Source organism: Staurois parvus, unplaced genomic scaffold (genome assembly GCF_062004578.1).
Source record: "Staurois parvus isolate SC_StPar_1 unplaced genomic scaffold, SC_StPar_1.0 ptg001766l, whole genome shotgun sequence".
Lineage (NCBI taxonomy): Eukaryota > Metazoa > Chordata > Amphibia > Anura > Ranidae > Staurois > Staurois parvus.
In genome coordinates, this window is record NW_028319562.1 from 527,100 (window position 1) to 547,746 (window position 20,647).

The window sequence follows — 20,647 nt, forward strand, 5'->3', positions numbered from 1 at the left end:
TGCTATGCTGGTGCTGGAAGTAGGAGTGGGGGTGGTAATGCAGCACACTTCATGTGCCACCTACCATTACCTGTGGGCATGGCCAGCAAGTGGATGTTTCTTCATGGTCTATGGCTTGTAGTGTAACACTTTTCTTCCTTTATGTAGACCAGGGCATGACAAATGTGCTTTGAACCTAGGATCCAGCTTAACAAGTTAGGAGCCCAATGTTTTTAGCGAAGCGTGGGTTGTCAGCGCCCTGGAATTCATGCTATGCAATTCACAGCAAACACAGCAAACTATGCAATTCACCATGCGACAATCACAGGAAAACTGCACCACGTTTTAGGCACCATTGAAAATAATGCCACCTGAACCTGCATTTTGTGATCCCAAAATGCTCGGGTGTAAATGGAGCCGCCCTGGTTCACACGTATGCGATCAGGCTAGATATTCTGTGTTGCTACTGAGGTGGTTCACACAGATGCGATCCGCATGCAATGTGCTTTGAGTACCATTATGTAAAGGATCCTGTGCGTTCCAGACTCAAAAGAGATGGAGTGGCATCACACAGGATTGCTATTGACAGGCGTTTTTGCATTGAAGTCTAAGGAGGGTGTTTTTGCATTGAGGTCGATGGGAGGCATTTTTGCATTGAAATCTATGGGAGCTGTTTTCCCATCAAAGTCTACGGGAGGCATTTTCCCATCGAAGTCTACGGGAGGTGTTTTCCCATCAAAGTTTACGGGAGGCATTTTCCCATCAAAGTCTACGGGAGGCGTTTTCCCATCGAAGTCTACGGGAGGCATTTTTCCATCGAAGTTTACGGGAGTTTTTTCCCATTGAAGTCTATGGGAGGCGTTTATGCCTTGAAGTCTATGAGAGGCGTTTTGCATTGAAGTCTATGGGGCGTGATTTCCCATTGAAGTCTATGGGGCGCTATTTCCCATTAAAGTCAATGGGAGGCAGTGAGTGAACCCAGATGCCAAGATGCAATTTCTAGTCGCCATGGCGACCTGGTGCCTGGGATTTGTTGAGTCTGTAGACCAGGGGTAGGCAACCTTAAAGAGGTGGAGATCTACCTGAACAACATGGGAGAAGTCAAAGATCACCGGGCACAGTGTCACCTCCTCACACCTGACTTAAACCTCTAATTTCTGCAATACCGTGTCACAATCACCTGCATTGCAGAGAAATCATGGGCTTATATCAGGTGATGAGGAGACAACATAACGCCTCCTCACCACGTGTCAAGCACACTGGGATCGCTTTGCAGAGAAGCAGCACTGCTTACTGTACTGGTGAATGAACTCTTAGTTGTAATCAGCAGCGGCAGCCTAAGGGCTTGTTCACATGTAACATTGGGGGGTGGTAAAACCTGGCAGTTGATTCACGATTTTACCGCCTCCCCCCAAGTCCCTACCCCTTTTAGTTGCTAAGGCAACTGCAACCGTATGCTTCTTCAGGGTCCAAGGGCTTAAAGCAGGTGGTGAGAAAGCAACACACAGTTGCCTGTTTAACCCCTTGTTTGCTGTACTGCACAAGGTTGCAGGGCAATTATAGAGCGGCCTCACTCACCTGAATGGGTCATGCTTAGCAGGTGCTACACACACCAACCATGACAGGGCGTAGGAGCAACACTACAGAGTAGACATCAACTTATGCGGCTCTTGCTCCCTACTACAACTCCAACTTTGCAAGTAGTTCCTCGGTATTGTACTCTGTTTGATGCTCTGGGATGGCGGGTCAGCAAGCCCAGACCGAGATCTACCAGTTACCTGGCCGTGATCTAATGGTAGATCACGATCTACTGGTTGCTGACCCCCACTGTACACCAAATAAGACCAGGGAGTGAACTGAAGAAACTGTGGGATTAATATAAACCCAGCTGGGGCAAGAAATTATAACTCCCAGCTTGTGTCAAGTTCAGAAATAAAGCCAGCAGAGCAAAATAATCAACTCCCAGCACTTACCAAAAATAATCCACAGTAGAACACAAAAATGAACCCCTATCACAGCACGGTAATTAACCAGGACATGGTACAATGCTTAATCCTCCATATGGTGTAGTAATTAACCCCAACATTGCACAATATTTAGCCCCCAGCATTGCACAACAGTTAACTCCCAACGCTGCACAATAATTAACCCAAAACATTGCATGACAATTAACCCACAGCACGTCACAGTAATAAACACAATAATAAACTCCCAGGACAACACAGTAATAAACTCCCAGTTACCCTGACCCCATATTTGGTGAAGTTCTCCTCCAAGCTCTTCCTGTAATGGCTGACTGTGTGGTCCAGATGCTGCTGCCAGGATACACAGCCCTCAGAGGACCAGTGATGTGCCTATGAAGGACCTTTGCCCGCTAGACCTCCTTTCCCCTGCCACACTGCCTGGACTTCCTCAATTGCCGCCCTGTGTGCTGGCCTGTACCCTTGATGTGCCATACCCTGCTGCCCGAATCCCTGCCCTGTGCTTGACTCAACCCACTTGTCTGCCCATTTCACTGCCCTGTGCTTGACTCAACCCACATGTCTGCCCGGATCTCTGCCCTGTGCTGAACTCAACCCACTTGTCTGCCCGGATCTCTGCCTTGTGCTGGACTCAACCCACTTGTCTGCCCAGATCTCTGCCCTATGCTGGACTCAACCCACTTGTCTGCCCAGATCTCTGCCCTATGCTGGACTCAACCCACTTGTCTGCCCAGATCTCTGCCCTATGCTGGACTCAACCCACTTGTCTGCCCGGATCCCTGCCCTGTGCTGAACTCAAACCACTTGTCTGCCCAGATCTCTGACTTGTGCTGGACTCAACCCACTTGTCTGCCCGGATCTCTGCCTTGTGCTGGACTCAACCCACTTGTCTGCCCAGATCTCTGCCCTGTGCTTGACTCAACCCACTTGTCTGCCCAGATCTCTGCCCTGTGCTTGACTCAACCCACTTGTCTGCCCAGATCTCTGCCCTGTGCTTGACTCAACCCACTTGTCTGCCCGGATCTCTGCCTTGTGCTTGACTAAACCCACTTGTCTGCCCCATTCCCTGCCCTGTGCTTGACTCAATCCCTTGTAAGCTGTCCCATATTGCCATCCTGTGGAACATTCCCCTTGCTGTGTTTCCCGGCTGCCCTGTGGATTACTTCCCTTGTTTGCTGTCCTGAGGAACATTCTCCCTTGCTGTGCCTGACGTTTGTTCTGTGGACTAGTTCTCCCACTGCCTCTCCCCTGAGTCCCCTAATAAATGCCTGCGTGTCTGGATCCTTGTGGTTTGCCTCTGTGCTCTCTCTCTCTGCTCCTAGTTCATCACACTGTTGATGTGTCTGTCTTCATCTCTGGCACAGAGGAGGCGGAGGAGGTGGTGGGGCAGTAAGCGGAGGCATCTGGTTCAAAGATCAGTCAGGATAAGAGTGAGGTTTTCTGGATGGGAGAGGAGGGCAGAAGCTTTAACTACCAGACGCCTTCTCAGAGTCCCAACAGGAGATGAAAGTTTTAGGCATCAAATTTGGTCCCAGCGATTACGGCTTTTCAAACTGGGTAAGCAGACTACAAGATTGCTTTAACCTCCCTGGCGGTATGATCATGTCAGGAATTTTGTGCTGAAAGCGGTACCATTTTTTTGCATGGAAATATGTAGTTTTTAATTGTAGGCTGTAATTTTTACGAATAACTCACTGAAATCTATCCGAAAAAGAGTCTATTAAACATTCCGGATATGATAAAACTTGAAACACGAAATCATAAATTATAATTTAATAAATAATCATAAAAAATAATAATATAATAATAATAAATTTAATTCAATAATATAATCAAACCAAAAACACTGAAATTTGAAATACAGAGGCAAATTCGCACATCGCTGAGCAAAGTCGCAAAATCGTTTTCAGTGTCTGATGACGAATTTCCCCACAAATCATTATCACTCAATTCTGCAAGTAGTTCTGATTTACTATCGCTGTTCTAAAACCGCTTTTGATGTAAAGGGACGCTTTTTGGATGCCATGGACTTTTCTAAGTTTCCAGGCAGAAAGAACAGTCAAAATGCAGGCAGGGCGCCGGACAAAGCAGTGGGGACAAAATGTATGTGAAATGCAGTGAAAAAGCAATGACAGCAAAAATGTCATTTTTTAAAAATTTCAAATTTCCCGCCGGTTCCGCCGCCCGAACGTTCCGACGTCACGGGGACCGGAACACGGAAGTCAGATGCCGGCATCCGCCGGAGGAGATGGACGGGGACGCTACAGGGGACACATCGTGGGAGCGAAGGACAAGGTAAGTGCTGCAGGGACCCCCAGAGAAGTGCTGCATAGTAAGCCCGAGTGTAGCTTGGGGTTACCGTTCTTGGTATAGAAATTCTACCCCGAGCTACACTCGGGAACACCGCCAAGGAGGTTAAAAAAGTCCTGGATTGATTCTTAGATACACAGAATATAACTGGATATAATATTTATAGGTAAAGTTGATCCAGAGAATATCCGATTGCCTCTCAGGGGATCAGGAAGGAATTTGTTCCCCAGCAGGAGCAAATTGGATCATGCTGTGCTGGTTTTTTTCCTTCCTCTGGATCAACTGTGGGTATAGGATTATAACTTTTTTTTTTTTAAACTCCCTAGCGGTATGATTATTTCAGATTTTTGGTGCTGAAAGCGGTACCATTATTTTGCATGGAAATATGTATTTTTTTTAATTTTAGGCCTGTAATTTAGGAATAACTCACTGAAATCTGTCCGAACAAGAGTCTAGTAAACATCCCGGATATGATAAAACTTCAAACAGAAAATCATAAATTATAATTTAATAAATAATCATAAAAAATAATAATATAATAATAATACATTTAATTCAATAATATAATCAAACCAAAAACACTGAAATGTGAAATATAGCACCAAGTTCGCACATCGCTGAGCAAAGTCGCAGAATCGTTTTCAGTGTCTGATGAGGAATTTCCCCCACGAATCATTATCACTCAATTCGGCAAGTGGTTCTGATTTACTATCGCTGTTCTCTAGCCGGTCTAAAACCGTTTTTGACGTAAAGGGACGCTTTTTGGACGCCATGGACGTTTCTCAGTTTCCAGGCAGAAAGAACAGTAAAAATGCAGGCAGGGCGCCGGACAAAGCACTCGGGACAAAATGTATGTGAAATGGTTTGATACAGGAATGTTTTACTATGTAATAATCATTTTTTAAAAAATGACATTTTTTAAAAAATTTCACATTTGCTGCCCGTAAGTCCCGACGTCACAGGGACTGGAACACGGAAGCCAGATGCCGGCATCGGCCGTAGGAGATGGCCGGGGACGCTGCAGGGGACACATCGCGGGAGCGAAGGACAAGGTAAGCGCTGCAGTCCCCCTATGTAGTGCCGCATGGAGTGTAGCTCGGGGTTACCGCTTTTGGTACTGAAACTTTACCCCGAGCTACACTCGGGAATACCGCCAGGGAGGTTAATGGTTGAACTAGATGGACTTTTGTCTTTTTTCAGCCAGACTAACTATGTAACTATGTAAGATCTCGATGCCTAGCTGGAAGGATTGGAAACTCTCTTACAGGGAAAGGATTGATCTAGTTAAAACTTACCTGATCCCGGTATTTCTGTATGTCAGCTTTGTCTGTGTTTTGACAATGTCTCTCTATGCGAAGATCTATAGTTGTTTCTTCCAGCTGTTATGGGGGAACAGACTGAACCTCGTTAAGAGGTCTGTAACCTACCTTCCCAAGCAGATGGGTGGCCTAGGTATGGTCAACCGGTCGGTATTCTTTTCTCTGGTATTTTTGAAACTAATGTCCCCCCCCCCGCAATCATACACTATAATATAAATGTTTTTAGCTATATATATATATATTATATACAGTGCCACAGTGCTCTACACATAACACTAAGTCATTCACATTAGTCTCTGTACCAGAAGAGCTTACACTCTACTGTCCCCCACGCACTATTATTTTTATACATTTTTATAGCTCTAACATATATCTCAGTGCTGTATAGACTCTCATTAAAGCTCTGCTGTAAAGGCACCCCGACATGCTCTCTCAATGCGTAGGCGTGGCTGTGTGCTGCATTGCGGAAAATGCTGCATGCACATTTTTTTAGAATTTTTATGTATTTCCTCTTCCTCCCCCAGTACCGGAGACAAGGAGCTGCCCGGCAATCTGGGCTTCATGGACCAGGTGGCGGCCCTCCATTGGGTGCAGGAGAACATCGCTGATTTCGGGGGTGATCGGCACTCTGTCACCATATTCGGGGAGTCTGCCGGGGGAGTCAGTGTCTCAGCTTTGGTATGATCCAACTTGCCGACTAACCGAGAACTGCCACCAAGGCCAAGCTATTTATTTTACTTAAGTGACACTGTCACCAGGGACTGACCTTCTGAAGAACATACTAGTTCTCTGGATGTGTCACACTTACTGTGGATATATTCCTGACATTTCATACAGCAATAGTATCACCTCCAACTTTTATAATGAAAAAGTCATCCTTGATCTCCAGTCAGTGACTCTGCCTAGGCTGTGATGATGTCATCAGTCTACTGCAGGCAGGAGGAAGCATTTCCGAAGTCTCTCCTCCTCCAGTGATCAGACTGCGACATTGTCAATCTGGGGGCTACAGCAGGGGGCTTATCTGTGTCAGACATTAGTGAACACAGCCAAGAACTGCACAGGCACTGAGATTTACATGATTGTGTCATCTCTGAGCTGGCATCTGAACTCAGGAAGTAGATGGATGATGCCTGAACAAAGATGGCAACGTCCTGCAGAGAAAAACAGATGTATGCATTGTTAGTACTGTGATCTCTGTGGGGGGTAATAAATACCTGAAAGTCTTATACAAACACATTACTGAGCACATATGGACTTAATATGAGAATATATATCTGATGACAGGTCCACTTTTAGCACTTTACATACTTTACAAACATACATCCTATAAATGAGTGTCATAAAAGTGTCAGCAAGCACCTGAATGTCACCTGCTATCAGCCTCTTGCAGTCCCTGTACAGCAGAGCTCAGACTGAGAAAGGGAGAAGCTGTACAAAGAGCCTATTGGTTCATGTGCTGACAAGCAGCATGCTGATAGGAGGAGAGAGCAGAGTGATAGAGAGATGAGCTTAGCAGTCTGATGTTTCATATGCATATACAGTACTGTATATATAACCTTTCCATGTTCTAGGTGCTCTCTCCTTTAACAAAAGGACTCTTTCACAAAGCCATCGCTGAGAGCGGAACAGCAGTGATGCCCGGGGTGGAGGTCAGTAAGCCGGAGGACCTCATCTTCTACCGTGATGTAAGTCCACCATCATACATTGCCTTGTACAACCATTGCAGTGGATAGTATGTCAGAGCTATATATATGTATAATAATAATAGTGTGTGACTGTGGGGGGGCATTAGAGTGTAAGCTCCTCTGGTGCAGAGTACGATGGTATTGGCTCTTCATGCAGTGGAGAGTATACATAGTGGCTCAGTAGCTAGCACTAATGCTCCCTAGTGTGTGTGTGTATATATATATTTATATATATTAAAAAATGTAATAAGAATTTATGTAGACGGTGTGGGGACATTAGAGTGTAAGCTCCTCTGGTGCAGAATACGATGGTATTGGCTCAGTGTTCTCTGTACAGCACTACGGTATGTCACAGCTATATAAATAATAATAATAATAGTGTGTGACTGTGGGGAGGGGGGGGGGGGGCATTAGAGAGTAAATTTATGTTTATTTAAAATCTTGCAAACATACAGCTTATTAATAAAAGCATATTTACATATATACAGAAAATAAAAATGAATATATATCTATATAAATAAACAAAACCAAACAAGCCTACATCAGCAAATAGCAGAAAAGAAACTGATTTTTTTCTGAAAATAACATAAATAGAACTATATACAAAGAAACAGAATTCTATTATCCGGGGCATTAGAGTGTAAGCTCCTCTGGTGCAGAGAACAATGGTATTGGCTCAGTGTTTTCTGTACAGCACTCTGGTATGTCACAGCTATATAAATGTATAAAATTAATAATAGTGTTTGACTGTGGGGAAGAGGGGGAGGGGGCATTAGAGTGTAAGCTCCTCTGGTGCAGAGTATGATGGCATTGGCTCAGTGTTTTCTGTACAGCAATACGGTATATGTCAGAGCTATATAGTAAATGTATAATAACAGTATGTGACTGTGGGGGGACATTAGGCTCCTCAGGTGCAGAGAGTGAAGGGAATGGCTTGGTGTTTGCTGTACAGCACCCAGGTGCGGACTGACAACTCATGGGGCCCCCGGGCAATAGGGGATCATGGGGCCCCTGTGTCCTTACCCAAACTCAAAAAGACTATGAAAAAGGTACCAGGGGCATCTCATGGGGCCCTCTACTGACCCCAGGCCCTCGGGCAGTGCCCAAGTTTCCAAATGGTCAGTCCGCCCCTGACAGCACCATGTCAGGGCTATATACATTAAGAGCATTTTTTTCTCATTAGAGTGTAAGCTCCTGTGGTGCAGAGACTGATGTGACTGTCTTAGTGTTCTCTGTACAGCACTGTGGTATATGTCAGAGCTATAAGAATGTATAATATTAATAGTGTGTGACTGTGGGGGCACATTAGAGTGTAAGCTCCTCTGGTGTAGAGACTGATGTGACTGGCTCAGTGTTCTCTGTACAGCACCATGGAACATGTCAGAGCTATATAAATTGACAGCAATTTTTTTTTAAGTGTTCTTGCATGGCAAGACCACTTACTGTTATCTCACATATATATTCTTATTATAGCCAAATTTACCACCCTAACTCCTCCCACAGTTTTTACACTACAAAGACAGTAATATACCGAAATGTGCGGATTGTTCCCGATTGGATTGCTATTACTTTGTGGAACGTTTCGCCGAATGGTTCACGAAATATCGGCGTTTTTGTGGTGAAATTGGTCCCATAGGAATGAATGGCGGAATGTTCAAAACTAGAGTGTGAGCTGACAAAAGCTAGAGTGTGAGCTGAAAAATCAGGACATGATTTCTAAACTGCCATCAGTCCCACATTTTCAAGCCCACCTACACAAATCTTATATCAAAACGTTCAGCTATCCCTGCTGCCACTACAAATGTCCACGGCTAAGCCATAGTCCTGATAGTTTTTACAATATGAGCATTTGTTTGCAACTCACGCCGCCCATTGACATTCATTGAAACTCCACTCTAGCCACCTCAAATTTGAAGGGCAATTTCTAAACTGTGACTGTGCCTTCATTTTTAATATTTCGGAGACATACTATACATCAAAATGTAGGTCTGGGTCTTATGATTCTCACAATATAAAGCTCTTCAGTGTAGGATTTATAGTTTTTAAACTACAACCGTTTGAATATGGCAACCGCCAGTGAAGTGAGCAAGTTGGAGCAGTTTGTTTTTAACTGCTCTTCTCTGCCCTTGCTGTAGCGTGAGTTGCCATAGGAACCCAGGTGTGTGAGCAGGCAGCAGAGTGACAAGCCACTCCACCCAGTTACTCCGCCCACTACAGTTGTAGACTACTGGTGGAAGCAAGAACACTTCACACAATTTCCCCAGAAATTGGAGCTTTTCTAGTTATCATTATTATCTTTCACACATGACAGTTCACTGTAGCAGCAGTTTTGGTCTCAGCTCTTCAACTCCAATTTTTTTTGTACAAAAGATTGTACTGATGAGATCCCTGATCTGGTTTTGTGTGTCCCTCCTTCAGATGGTGTCAAGACTCTCCAGTTGTGACGTGTCCTCGGTGGTGGAGTGCCTCATGCTGAAGTCGGAGAAGCAGGTCATATCTGCCAGTGAAAAGCTGGTGCGTCATATTTAAGGACAGACTCAGAGCTGTGTTGCATTTTTTAGACACCTGGTAAAAAAACAAGGCACAAATGTCTCCCCGGACCCTGCAATCACTATATCTGGTCTCCCCGGACCCTGCAATCACTATATCTGGTCTCCCCGGACCCTGCAATCACTATATCTGGTCTCCCCGGACCCTGCATTCACTATATCTGGTCTCCCCGGACCCTGCATTCACTATATCTGGTCTCCCCGAACCCTGCATTCACTATATCTGGTCTCCCCGGACCCTGCATTCACTATACCCACTCTCCCCGGACCCTGCATTCACTATATCTGGTCTCCCAGGACCCTGCATTCACTATATCTGGTCTCCCAGGACCCTGCATTCACTATATCTGGTCTCCCCGAACCCTGCATTCACTATATCTGGTCTCCCCGGACCCTGCATTCACTATATCTGGTCTCCCCGGACCCCGCATTCACTATATCTGGTCTCCCCGGACCCCGCATTCACTATATCTGGTCTCCCCGAACCCCGCATTCACTATATCTGGTCTCCCCGGACCCCGCGTTCACTATATCTGGTCTCCCCGAACCCCGCATTCACTATATCTGGTCTCCCCGGACCCCGCGTTCACTATATCTGGTCTCCCCGGACCCCGCGTTCACTATATCTGGTCTCCCCGAACCCCGCGTTCACTATATCTGGTTTCCCAGAACCCCGCATTCACTATATCCGGTCTCCCCGAACCCCGCATTCACTATATCTGGTCTCCCAGGACCCTGCATTCACTATATCCGGTCTCCCCGAACCCTGCATTCACTATATCTGGTCTCCCCGGACCCTGCATTCACTATATCCGGTCTCCCCGAACCCTGCATTCACTATATCTGGTCTCCCCGGACCCCGCATTCACTATATCTGGTCTCCCCGGACCCTGCATTCACTATATCTGGTCTCCCTGGACCCCGCAGTCACTATATCTGGTCTCCCCGGACCCTGCATTCACTATATCTGGTCTCCCCGGACCCTGCATTCACTATATCTGGTCTCCTCGAACCCTGCATTCACTATATCTGGTCTCCCCGGACCCTGCATTTACTATATCTGGTCTCCACGGACCCTGCATTTACTATATCTGGTCTCCCCGGACCCTGCATTCACTATATCTGGACTTCCCGGACCCCGCATTCACTATATCTGTCCTCCCCGGACCCTACATTCATCCAAAACTGGTCTCCCTGGACCCTGCTTTCACTATATCTGGTCTCCCAGGACCCTGAATTCACTATATCCGGTCTTCCACAATACACAGAACATAGAAATGCAATTATTTTAGTGAATATAAACTGCTAAATCCCTTTTCTCATCAGCAGGTAGAGGAGTCTTGTGACTTCTATCAGTGTCCAGCAGAGCACTGGTTAAAGCTTGTAGAGTTTTTATTTTGCTCTAGGAAGATGCAGGACCCCTGACCTTTGACTGGACAGTGCTGATTGGCCCCTTTGCTGATCACATGCAATCTCCCAAGAAAAAAAAGAAACCTCTCTAGCAATACACACCAAACTGAGCATGTGCAGAGTGACTCCACACAGTATGTCTTATCAAGAGATAAGAGGGAGGCACTGCAAGGGGAGGATCAGAAAAGACAGGATCAAACAGTGTTTTTATACAGTGCGGAGGATTAACCCCTAAGGTTCCACAGTGAGTATAACAAGCATGCTTTACTGCATCTACAGACTGATATTACAGTTGTGGGTTTAGTAACACTTTAATATTTATACTTATTTATTAATATTAATGGACCTTACTTATATAATAGGTCCAGTGCACCAAGCGTTGGCGTGCTATATAAATCTTCTGATTTATTGCCGGTATCTTCAGCTGCTTGCATGGCCTTCTTGCTGGTCTCGCTGTGCATTGCCACCAGGTGACATGAGATGACATTTTTGTCCCAAATTGTGGAAAATGCAAAATCAAGTTTTCCAAAATCACAGACAGTGACAGACGATTGCTTGGGGAAGTTGATGGACGCTGCTGGATCCCTGAGATTCTGTATTCTATAGTCTTGCTATCATCCAATAGTATGGCAGGGTGTAAATATAGAGGATGTGAATGTTGGGTTGGTGGGTTCTACACATTGAAGGACTTCCATGGTCACCTTGGGTGGTGAGAGGGATGAGTGAACCTAGAAGTGAAGTGTCACACTGAGATAATGACATTCAAAAAGAATAAACCAACGCGTTTCAGTGACTCTCCACCCTCTTCATCAGAGATTAAGGAATTGTAACAATGTTATCAATAGTTGGGTGTTATTGAAGTTGTGAATCTGCACAGTATCCATCACGTCTTTCTCTTTCTTCAGGGATTCTTGCCATTGCCGATCTGTGTGGACGGTGTCTTCCTTCCCAAACCGATGGAGGAGATCCTGGCCAACAAGGAGAGCAACCGAGTCCCACTCCTCCTGGGCGTCTGTAACCATGAATTTGGATGGATGCTGCCCCAGGTAATGTCATCCATATCCCATCCCCCACCAATCATCACCCAGATCTGCCATTCACAAGGTACTTGAGAAAGGAAGAGGCCCTTGTCCTCATCAAAATGGAGACTAGGTGTTTGCCCCCCCCCCCCCCCATGTTGAGGGTATACATGTGCAGTCCCCCTCCTCCTGGGCATCTGTAACCTTGAATTTGGATGGATGCTGCCCCAGGTATGTCAACCATATCCCATCCCCCACCAATCATCACCCAGATCTACCATTCACAAGGTCCTTGAGAAAGGAAGAGGTCCTTGTCCTCATCAAAATGGAGACTAGGTGCTTTGCCCCCCCCCCCCCCCATGTTGAGGATATACATGTGCAGTCCCCCTCCTCCTGGGCGTCTGTAACCTTGAATTTGGATGGATGCTGCCCCAGGTATGTCAACCATATCCCATCCCCCACCAATCATCACCCAGATCTGCCATTCACAAGGTCCTAGAGAAAGGAAGAGGGGACTAGGTGCTTTGCCCCCCTTTGTTGAGAGTAGACATGTGCAGTTCATTTAATTCCAAATCGAAATTTGGACAAATTTTTTGTTATTCAGAGATTTGGATGTATCAAAATTTTTGGAATTACAATAGTAGTGAATTTAAACACATCCAAAATAAAGAAACAAACTTTTGTCTGAAATTTTAATCAAATCATAATTCAAAAACAAGAATAGAATACAAACAGCAGAGAAAATAATGGAATAGAGAAGAATAGAATAGAAAATAAAAGAAAAGAAAATAATAGAAATATTAGAACAGAATAGAAAATAAAATAATAGAATAAAATAGAAAAAATATACCCATCTGTTTAAATTCAAATTTTGAATAGAGTAAATTTGAATTTAAACAGAATGGATTAGAATAGAAAAGAATAGAATAGAAAAAACAACAGAATAAAATTGAAAGAATATTGTCTCCTAAAATTTTAATTTCAAATAGAATAAATTAGAATTTGATACTTTTCAATTTGGTTGAATTTAATTCAATTTAACCGCATTTGGAAAATTCGAAAATGAATAAACAAAACAGAATTAAACAAATTCTGAAAATGAATTTATTGAATTTAAGTAAACACAATTATTTAAGTAACAAAATGAAACAAATATTTTCGTTCTGCACATTTCTAGTTCAGGGCATGTGACCTGGTATGTCAGTAGAATGTAAACAAAACAAGTATCAGTTGGAAAAAAAAAAACAGCGTGGAGATCCCCCCCCCCCCAATCCATAGCAGGCCCTTTGGGTCTGGTAAGGATTTTAAGTGAAACCCTATGCCAAAATTTTAAAGAAATGGCGATGGGACCCCCCAAACACCGTACCAGACCCTTATCCAAGCATGCAGCCTGACAGGCCAGGAAAGGGATGGTATGAGTGAGCAACTCCCCCCCCCCCCCATGAACCTTATCAGGCCACATGCCTTCAACATGGGGGGGGTGCTTGGGAGGAGGGGAGCACCCCAAAGCACCTTATCCTCAGGTTGATGAAGACAAGGGCCACATAGTACTCCTACTCATTCACTAGAAAAAGTGTTGAAAGTAAAAAAAAAAATGTCCTTTATTTAAAAACAAAAAATAAATGTCCCCCAAAGTAGATCCAATGTTGATCATGAGGAGTGAGAACCCTCAAAGCCATCTGAACTCCTCCACCATTTTGTTTTTGGTTCTGAGCCCCATTCTGGGTATGGGTTGCAGGGAGCCTTGTTTCATTGGAACACCAGAGCCAGGGGCGGACTGACAACTTATGGGGCCCCCGGGCAATAGGGGATTATAGGGCCCCTGTGTCCTTGCGCAAACTCAAAAAAGCTTATGAAAAAGGTGCCAGGGGTATCTCATGGGGCCCCCTACTGACCCCGGGCCCTCGGGCAGTGCCCGAGTTTCCAAATGGTCAGTCCGCCCCTGGCCAGAGCCCGTGTGCCGAATATTTCTGTTCTCTTCACTGCTTGGAACAATTAAATGTTAAAATCTCACCTCAGCTCTTCTTGGATATGTCCTTCTAAACAACAAAAATCTGACAGAGGCTCTGGGCCATTAAAAAAATGCAGCTGGGCTTACGCACCTTAATATTCTGAAAGGGACCCCCCCCCCTTCCCATCCACACTCCCAGTCCCAGGCAATTCACAATGAGCAGACAGTGAATTTATAGAAACATAGAAAAGTGACGGCAGAAAAAGGCCGAGAGGTCCTTCAAGTCTGCACTTTTTTTGGGGGGGGGGGTTTATTTTAAAAAAAATTTTGGGGGGTGTTTTATTTATTTATTTTTTGGGGGGTCATAGTTAGTCTAGCTGAAAAAAGACAAAAGTCCATCCAGTTGAACCATGAAAAAAAGTTATAATCCTATACCCACAGTTGCTCCTGCAGGGAAAAAAAATCCTTCCTGATACCTCGAGAGGCAATTCCCTGGATTAACTTTACCTATAAATGTTAGTATCCAGTCAGGGGCGGACTGACCATTTAGAAATTTCGGTTAGTAGGGGGCCCCATGAGATGCCCCTGGTACCTTTTTCATAGGCTTTTTTGAGTTTGGGCAAGGACACAGGGGCCCCATGATCCCCTATTGCCCGGGGGCCCCATGAGTTGTCAGTCCGCCTCTGGTTAGTATCCAGTTATATTCTTTATATTCCAGATATATGTATCTAAGAAACAATCCAGGACTTTTTTAAAGCAATCCACTGAGCTGGCCAGAATCAATTCTTGAGGGAGTCTATTCCTCAATTTCACAGCTCTTACTATGAAGAAACCTTTCCGTGTTTGAAGATTACATTTCTTTTTCTCCAGACGTAAAGAGTGATTTTTTTTTGGGGGGGGGTTAACTTTCATTAATTTTGAAATTACCTCCAGTTAGTTTAACCACTTGCCTACCAGGCACTTATACCCCCTTCCTTACCAGGCCAATTTTCAGCTTTCAGCGCTGCCGCACTTTGATTGACAATTGCGCGGTCATGCAACATTGTACCCATATGAAATTTTGATCATTTTTTTCTCACAAATAGAGCTTTCTTTTAATGGTATTTAATCGCCACTGGGCACTTTACTTTTTGCGCTATAAATAAAAAAGTGCAAAAAATTTGAAAAAAAAAAAAGTTTCTTTGTTTCTATTATAAAATTTTTCAAACAGGCATTTTTTCTCCTTCACTGATGTGCGTTGATGAGGCAGCACTGATGGGCACTGATAGGCGGCACTGATGGGCACTGATAGGCAGCACTAAAGGGCACTGATAGGCAGTACTAATGAGGTAGCACGGATAGGCGGCACTGATAGACAGCACTAATGAGGTGTCACCGATAGGCGGCACTAATATGCAGCACTGATAGGCGGCACTGATAGGTGACACTGATGATGGGTACTGATAGACGGCACTGACTGGCATCACTGCTGGGCACTGACTGGCGGCACTGACTGGCACAACCCCTGGGCACTGACTGGTGGCACTAACTGGCAGCACTGCTGGGCTGCACTGGTGGGTGGCACTGGTGGGCAGCACTGGTGGGTGGGCACAGGTGGGTGGCACAGGTGGGTGGCACTGGTGGGCACAGGTGGGTGGGCACAGGTGGGTGGCACTGCTGGGCACATGTAGGTGGCACTTCTGGGCACAGGTAGGTGGCACTGCAGAGTGGCACAGGTGGGTGCACTGCTGGGCACAGGTGGGTGCACTGCTGGGCACAGGTGGGTGATCTGCTGGGCACAGGTGGGCGGAGCTAGTGGGCGCACTGCTGGGCACAGGTGGGCGGAACTTGCGGGTGGCACTGTTGGGCACCGATCATCAGTGCCCTGATGATCGGTGCCGATCCCCGCTCTGACAACTGCCGGTTCTCGGCAGTACTTTCCTCACGATCTGACAGCGTGAGGAAAGTGCAGCCGAGAACCGACACTTGCATTTTCCTCTGATCAGCGTGTCATTGGACACCGCTGATCACATGGTAAAAGGCCGCTGTGATTGGCCTTTTACCACATCACGGAGATCGCCGGGTGCGCGCCCCCTGGGGCGCGCAGGAGAGCGCGTTCTGGGGGGACGTCATATGACGTCCACCCAGAACTGGCCGGTCGCAGTGAAGCCGTCATTCGGCTATCTGCGTTCGGCAGGTAGTTAAGGTCTTGTCCCCGTGTTCTTGATTTTGGTTTCATGTTGAAAATAATTCACGCCTGCAACTTATTCACCCCCTTGATGCATTTAATCGATTCAATCATGTCTCCCCCTTTCCCTTCTTTCCTCCAGACCAGGGGCAGACTGACCATTTGGAATCTCAGGCACTGCCCGAGGGCCCGGGGTCAGTAGGGGGCCCCGTGAGATGCCCCTGGTACCTTTTTCATAGGCTTTTTTGAGTTTGGGCAGGGACACAGGGGCCCCATGATCCCCTATTGCCCAGGGGCCCCGTGAGTTGTCAGTCCGCCCCTGCTCCAGACTTTACATGTTAAGTTCCTGAAGTCTCCCAAGATGTTTTATCCCCCAGACCTTTCACCGTTTTTGTTACCTGTCTCTGAATTTGTTCCATCTTATCAATATCTTTTTATAAGTGAGGTCTCCAGAACTGGACACAGTATTCTAAATGAGGTGTCACTAAAGATTATGAATTTCATCCGCTCCGTCTAGTGCTCATAGTATTTCCCTGACTCATTCTGTTATTCTGAATGAAATATATTTGACCCAAAAAGAAAATAACCTAATAACATTCAATTTTGCCCTCCTTCACACAGAGTGAATCTACATGCAGTTTCATAGGACAAATATTTCTGCAATTCTTTTTTTTATATCCAATCCAAAATGTATACAGGTTTATTCTGTGGAAAATGCTCCCCCCCCACGTTCTTCATAGAGGGGGTTATTACCACATGGTATGAGTATGACTTTTTACGTGTCGGCTTTTGTGACAGGTTTTCAATATGACGGAAATAACAGAAGGAATGAATAGGGAGTTGGTACAGCAGGCGCTCGATAAACTTCACATGTTGGTGAGTTATGGCGGAATTAATAAAAGTTTGGCAACACAAAGCTCGAAATGATTCGATAACATTGATTTGATTTAATTTATTTTAGATTTTCAATACATTTATTTGAAGTATTTGATGTATTTTTAATTTATTTCCTAATTAATTTTATTTATTTTTATGTATTATTATTATTTATTGTTCATTATTTTTATTATTATGATTTTTATTATTATTATAGTTCTTCTCATGGCTATTATTTATTATTATTACTATTCATGTTATCATTTATGTTATTTATGATTATTTTTACTTTATTTATATTCAGTATTTATATTTTTATTTGTATTATTTAATTAATAACTAGAGAGAGATAGTTGTAGTTATATTTAATATTATTTATTAAAAACATTTCTTTCATGTGATGATGCATCTCTTCTTCCTAATAATGGGGGGGCAGGGTTACAGGACACTGTGTAGACATATGGTGTACCTGTATTCCCATAGTCTATCCAGCCTGAGGTAAGGTATGCAGGCTGTGCTTGAGCTGGGGGCAGAGGCGGACTGACAACTCATGGGGCTCCTGGGCAATAGGGGATCATGGGGCCCCTGTGTCCTCGCCCACACTCAAACCACACCCAAAAAAGCCTATGAAATGTACAAGGGGCATCTCATGGGGCTTCCTACTGACCCTGGGCCCTCGGGCAGTGTCCAAGTGTCCGAATGGTTAGTCCACCCCTGGCAGGGGGGGTGTTCAAGAGGCAGGCTATGATTGGGAAGGGGGAGTGGTGACTGAGCAAACTACCCAATAAAGGCATGCTGTGTGCCTGTTGCATGAACCTCCATGAGTGAGAGAACCAAAATCCAATGCCACTTACACTCAGGCTGGGAAGGAAGCTAGATCATTGGTCTCCAAACTGTGGCCCTTTGCTGGCCATTATCCGGCCCTTGGGGTACTTTTCCTTCCAATATATGAGGTTCTATTCCTACTACTGCCACCAACAGTGGGGCCTATTTCCTGCCACTGACACCAATAATGGGGCACTATTCCTCCCACTGACACCAATGATGGGGCACTATTCCTCCCACTGATACCAATGATGGGACACTATTCCTCCCACTGACACCAGTGATGGGACACTATTCCTCCCACTGATACCAATGATGGGGCACTATTCCTCCCACTGATACCAATGATGGGGCACTATTCCTCTCACTGACACCTATGATGGGGCACTATTCCTCCCACTGACACCAATGATGGGGCACTATTCCTTCCACTGACACCAATGATGGGACACTATTCCTCCCACTGATACCAATGATGGGGCACTACTCCTCATCCTACTGTTTTAATACCCCCACTGGACACAATTCGGCCCCCCTAAAGTCTGAAGAACAGTAAACTGGCCCTTTGGAGGCCCCTGAGCTAAGTTTGGAGACCCCTGAGCTAGATGATACCGGACATCCTCCTGCCAGGAAGTGGACTCTGTCTGACTTGCTTCTAATGCACATTGTGAGGGTTGCATTTTCATATCTTCCTTCTATGACATCACTGCTGTGATTATAATATATGTCTATCATTTGTAGGGAATGAGCTCCGGAGTGCTCCCTTCTGTCCTGGATGAATACCTCTCTGATGTCAGCGATCCGTTTGCTGTCCGCGACCGTTTCCTGGATCTCTGCGGAGACATTCTGTTCATTATTCCCGCACGTAGAGTCGCCAACTATCACCGCGGTATGTGGGACCAAATTGGTGCAAATGACTCTTCTTGGATCTTTGTATTCTGGAGCTGATCACAGGATTGGAACACACATGACCAGCCAAGACACATCCTCATGGATCATTCCATCACAGAATCTATAGAAAAACATCCCATCACCCCCTCCAAAGACAAACTTCACTTATAAAACAGATACATAGCTACTTGTCTCTACATTGTAACGTCTATATATAAAAATTTACTTTTCAAATGCCTCAAGTATTCACAGGGCTGTCACATGTGTGCTTTCTATGATCATCAGCACCATCTAGTGGTCATAATGCAGTATTTTGCTGATTGAGGAATTTCAATAGACCACTAGATGGAGCTGATTATTATAAGAAATAAACATATTGAGGCATTCGGACAACGAATTTAAAGTGTTACTAAACCCCGGACCCTGCATTCACTATATCTGGTCTCCCCGGACCCTGCATTCACTATATCTGGTCTCCCCGGACCCTGCATTCACTATATCTGGACTCCCCGGACCCTGCATTCACTATATCCGGTCTTCTCAGACCCTGCATTCACTATATCTGGTCTCCCTGGACCTTGCATTCACTATATCTGGTCTCCCCGGACCCCGCATTCACTATATCTGGTCTCCCTGGATCTTGCATTCACTATATCTGGTCTCCCCGGACCCTGCATTCACTATATCCGGTCTCCCCGGACCCTGCATTCACTATATATGGTCTCACTGGACCCTGCATCCACTATATCTGGTCTCCCCGGACCCTGCATTCACTATATCTGCTCTCCCCGGACCCTGCATTCACTATTTTCGCTCTCCCCGGACCCTGCATTCACTATATCTGGTCTCCCACAGTACACACAACATGGAAATGCAATTATTATATTAGATAGAAACTGATAAATACCGTTTCTCATCAGCAGTTAGAGCAGTCTTGTGACTTCTATCAGTGTCCAGCAGAGCACGGATTAAAGCTTGCATGAGGAATTTTCATTCTGCTCTAAGAGGATGCAGAACCCCTGACCTCTGTCTGCACAGTGCTGATTGACCCTGTGCTGATCACATGCACTCTCAAAAGAGAAAAGAAAAACACTCTAGCTATACACACCAAACTGAGCATGTGCAGAATGTCTCCACATGATATGTCTTATCATTAGATAAGAGGGTGACACTGAAAGAAGGGGAGGACCAGAGAAGTCAGGATCAAACAGCCTTTTTACACAATGCAGAGGATTAACCCCTTAGGTTCCACAGTGAGTATAACAAGCATGCTTTACTGCATATACAGACTGATTTTACTGTTGTGGGTTTAGTAATGCTTTAAATATTTGGCTTCACAGTCTGACAGAAAAGCTGACATTCCAAATCCCATTCCTCTGTGCTGTAGCCCGAAAGCCAGTGAGCAACAGAGGGGTTTCTGGGTGTGTTCAGGACCGCATGAGCCATTGTAGACCGTGTGATCTGAGCCAAAGCTAGACCCACCTAAATGGTGTGATAAGAATGAGAAGAGAAGCTGGGAACTGGAGGTGTTGGAGGTTCAGTACAAGGACTTCCACAGTTCACGTTTCAAGGAAAGGTCTATCAGAGATATTCTCGGTTTACTGACAGCGGGTAAGGGGGGAGGGGGTGTCCATTTCTCAGACTGATCCAGATCGGCCACAGTCATCCCATGGATACGGTCAGC

General features: G+C 45.3%; 1 protein-coding gene across 1 annotated transcript in view; it reads left to right on the plus strand.

The window, feature by feature from the left end:
* Window positions 1–20,647, plus strand: part of LOC149434357 (fatty acyl-CoA hydrolase precursor, medium chain-like) — a 37,785-nt gene that overhangs the window by 12,055 nt on the left and 5,083 nt on the right. The window contains exons 5-10 of the mRNA XM_089663783.1: window positions 6,115–6,268; window positions 7,162–7,275; window positions 9,694–9,789; window positions 12,140–12,280; window positions 17,170–17,247; window positions 18,814–18,961. Coding sequence (XP_089519909.1) covers window positions 6,115–6,268; window positions 7,162–7,275; window positions 9,694–9,789; window positions 12,140–12,280; window positions 17,170–17,247; window positions 18,814–18,961 — 731 coding nt within the window. The remainder of the gene's footprint in view (window positions 1–6,114; window positions 6,269–7,161; window positions 7,276–9,693; window positions 9,790–12,139; window positions 12,281–17,169; window positions 17,248–18,813; window positions 18,962–20,647) is intronic.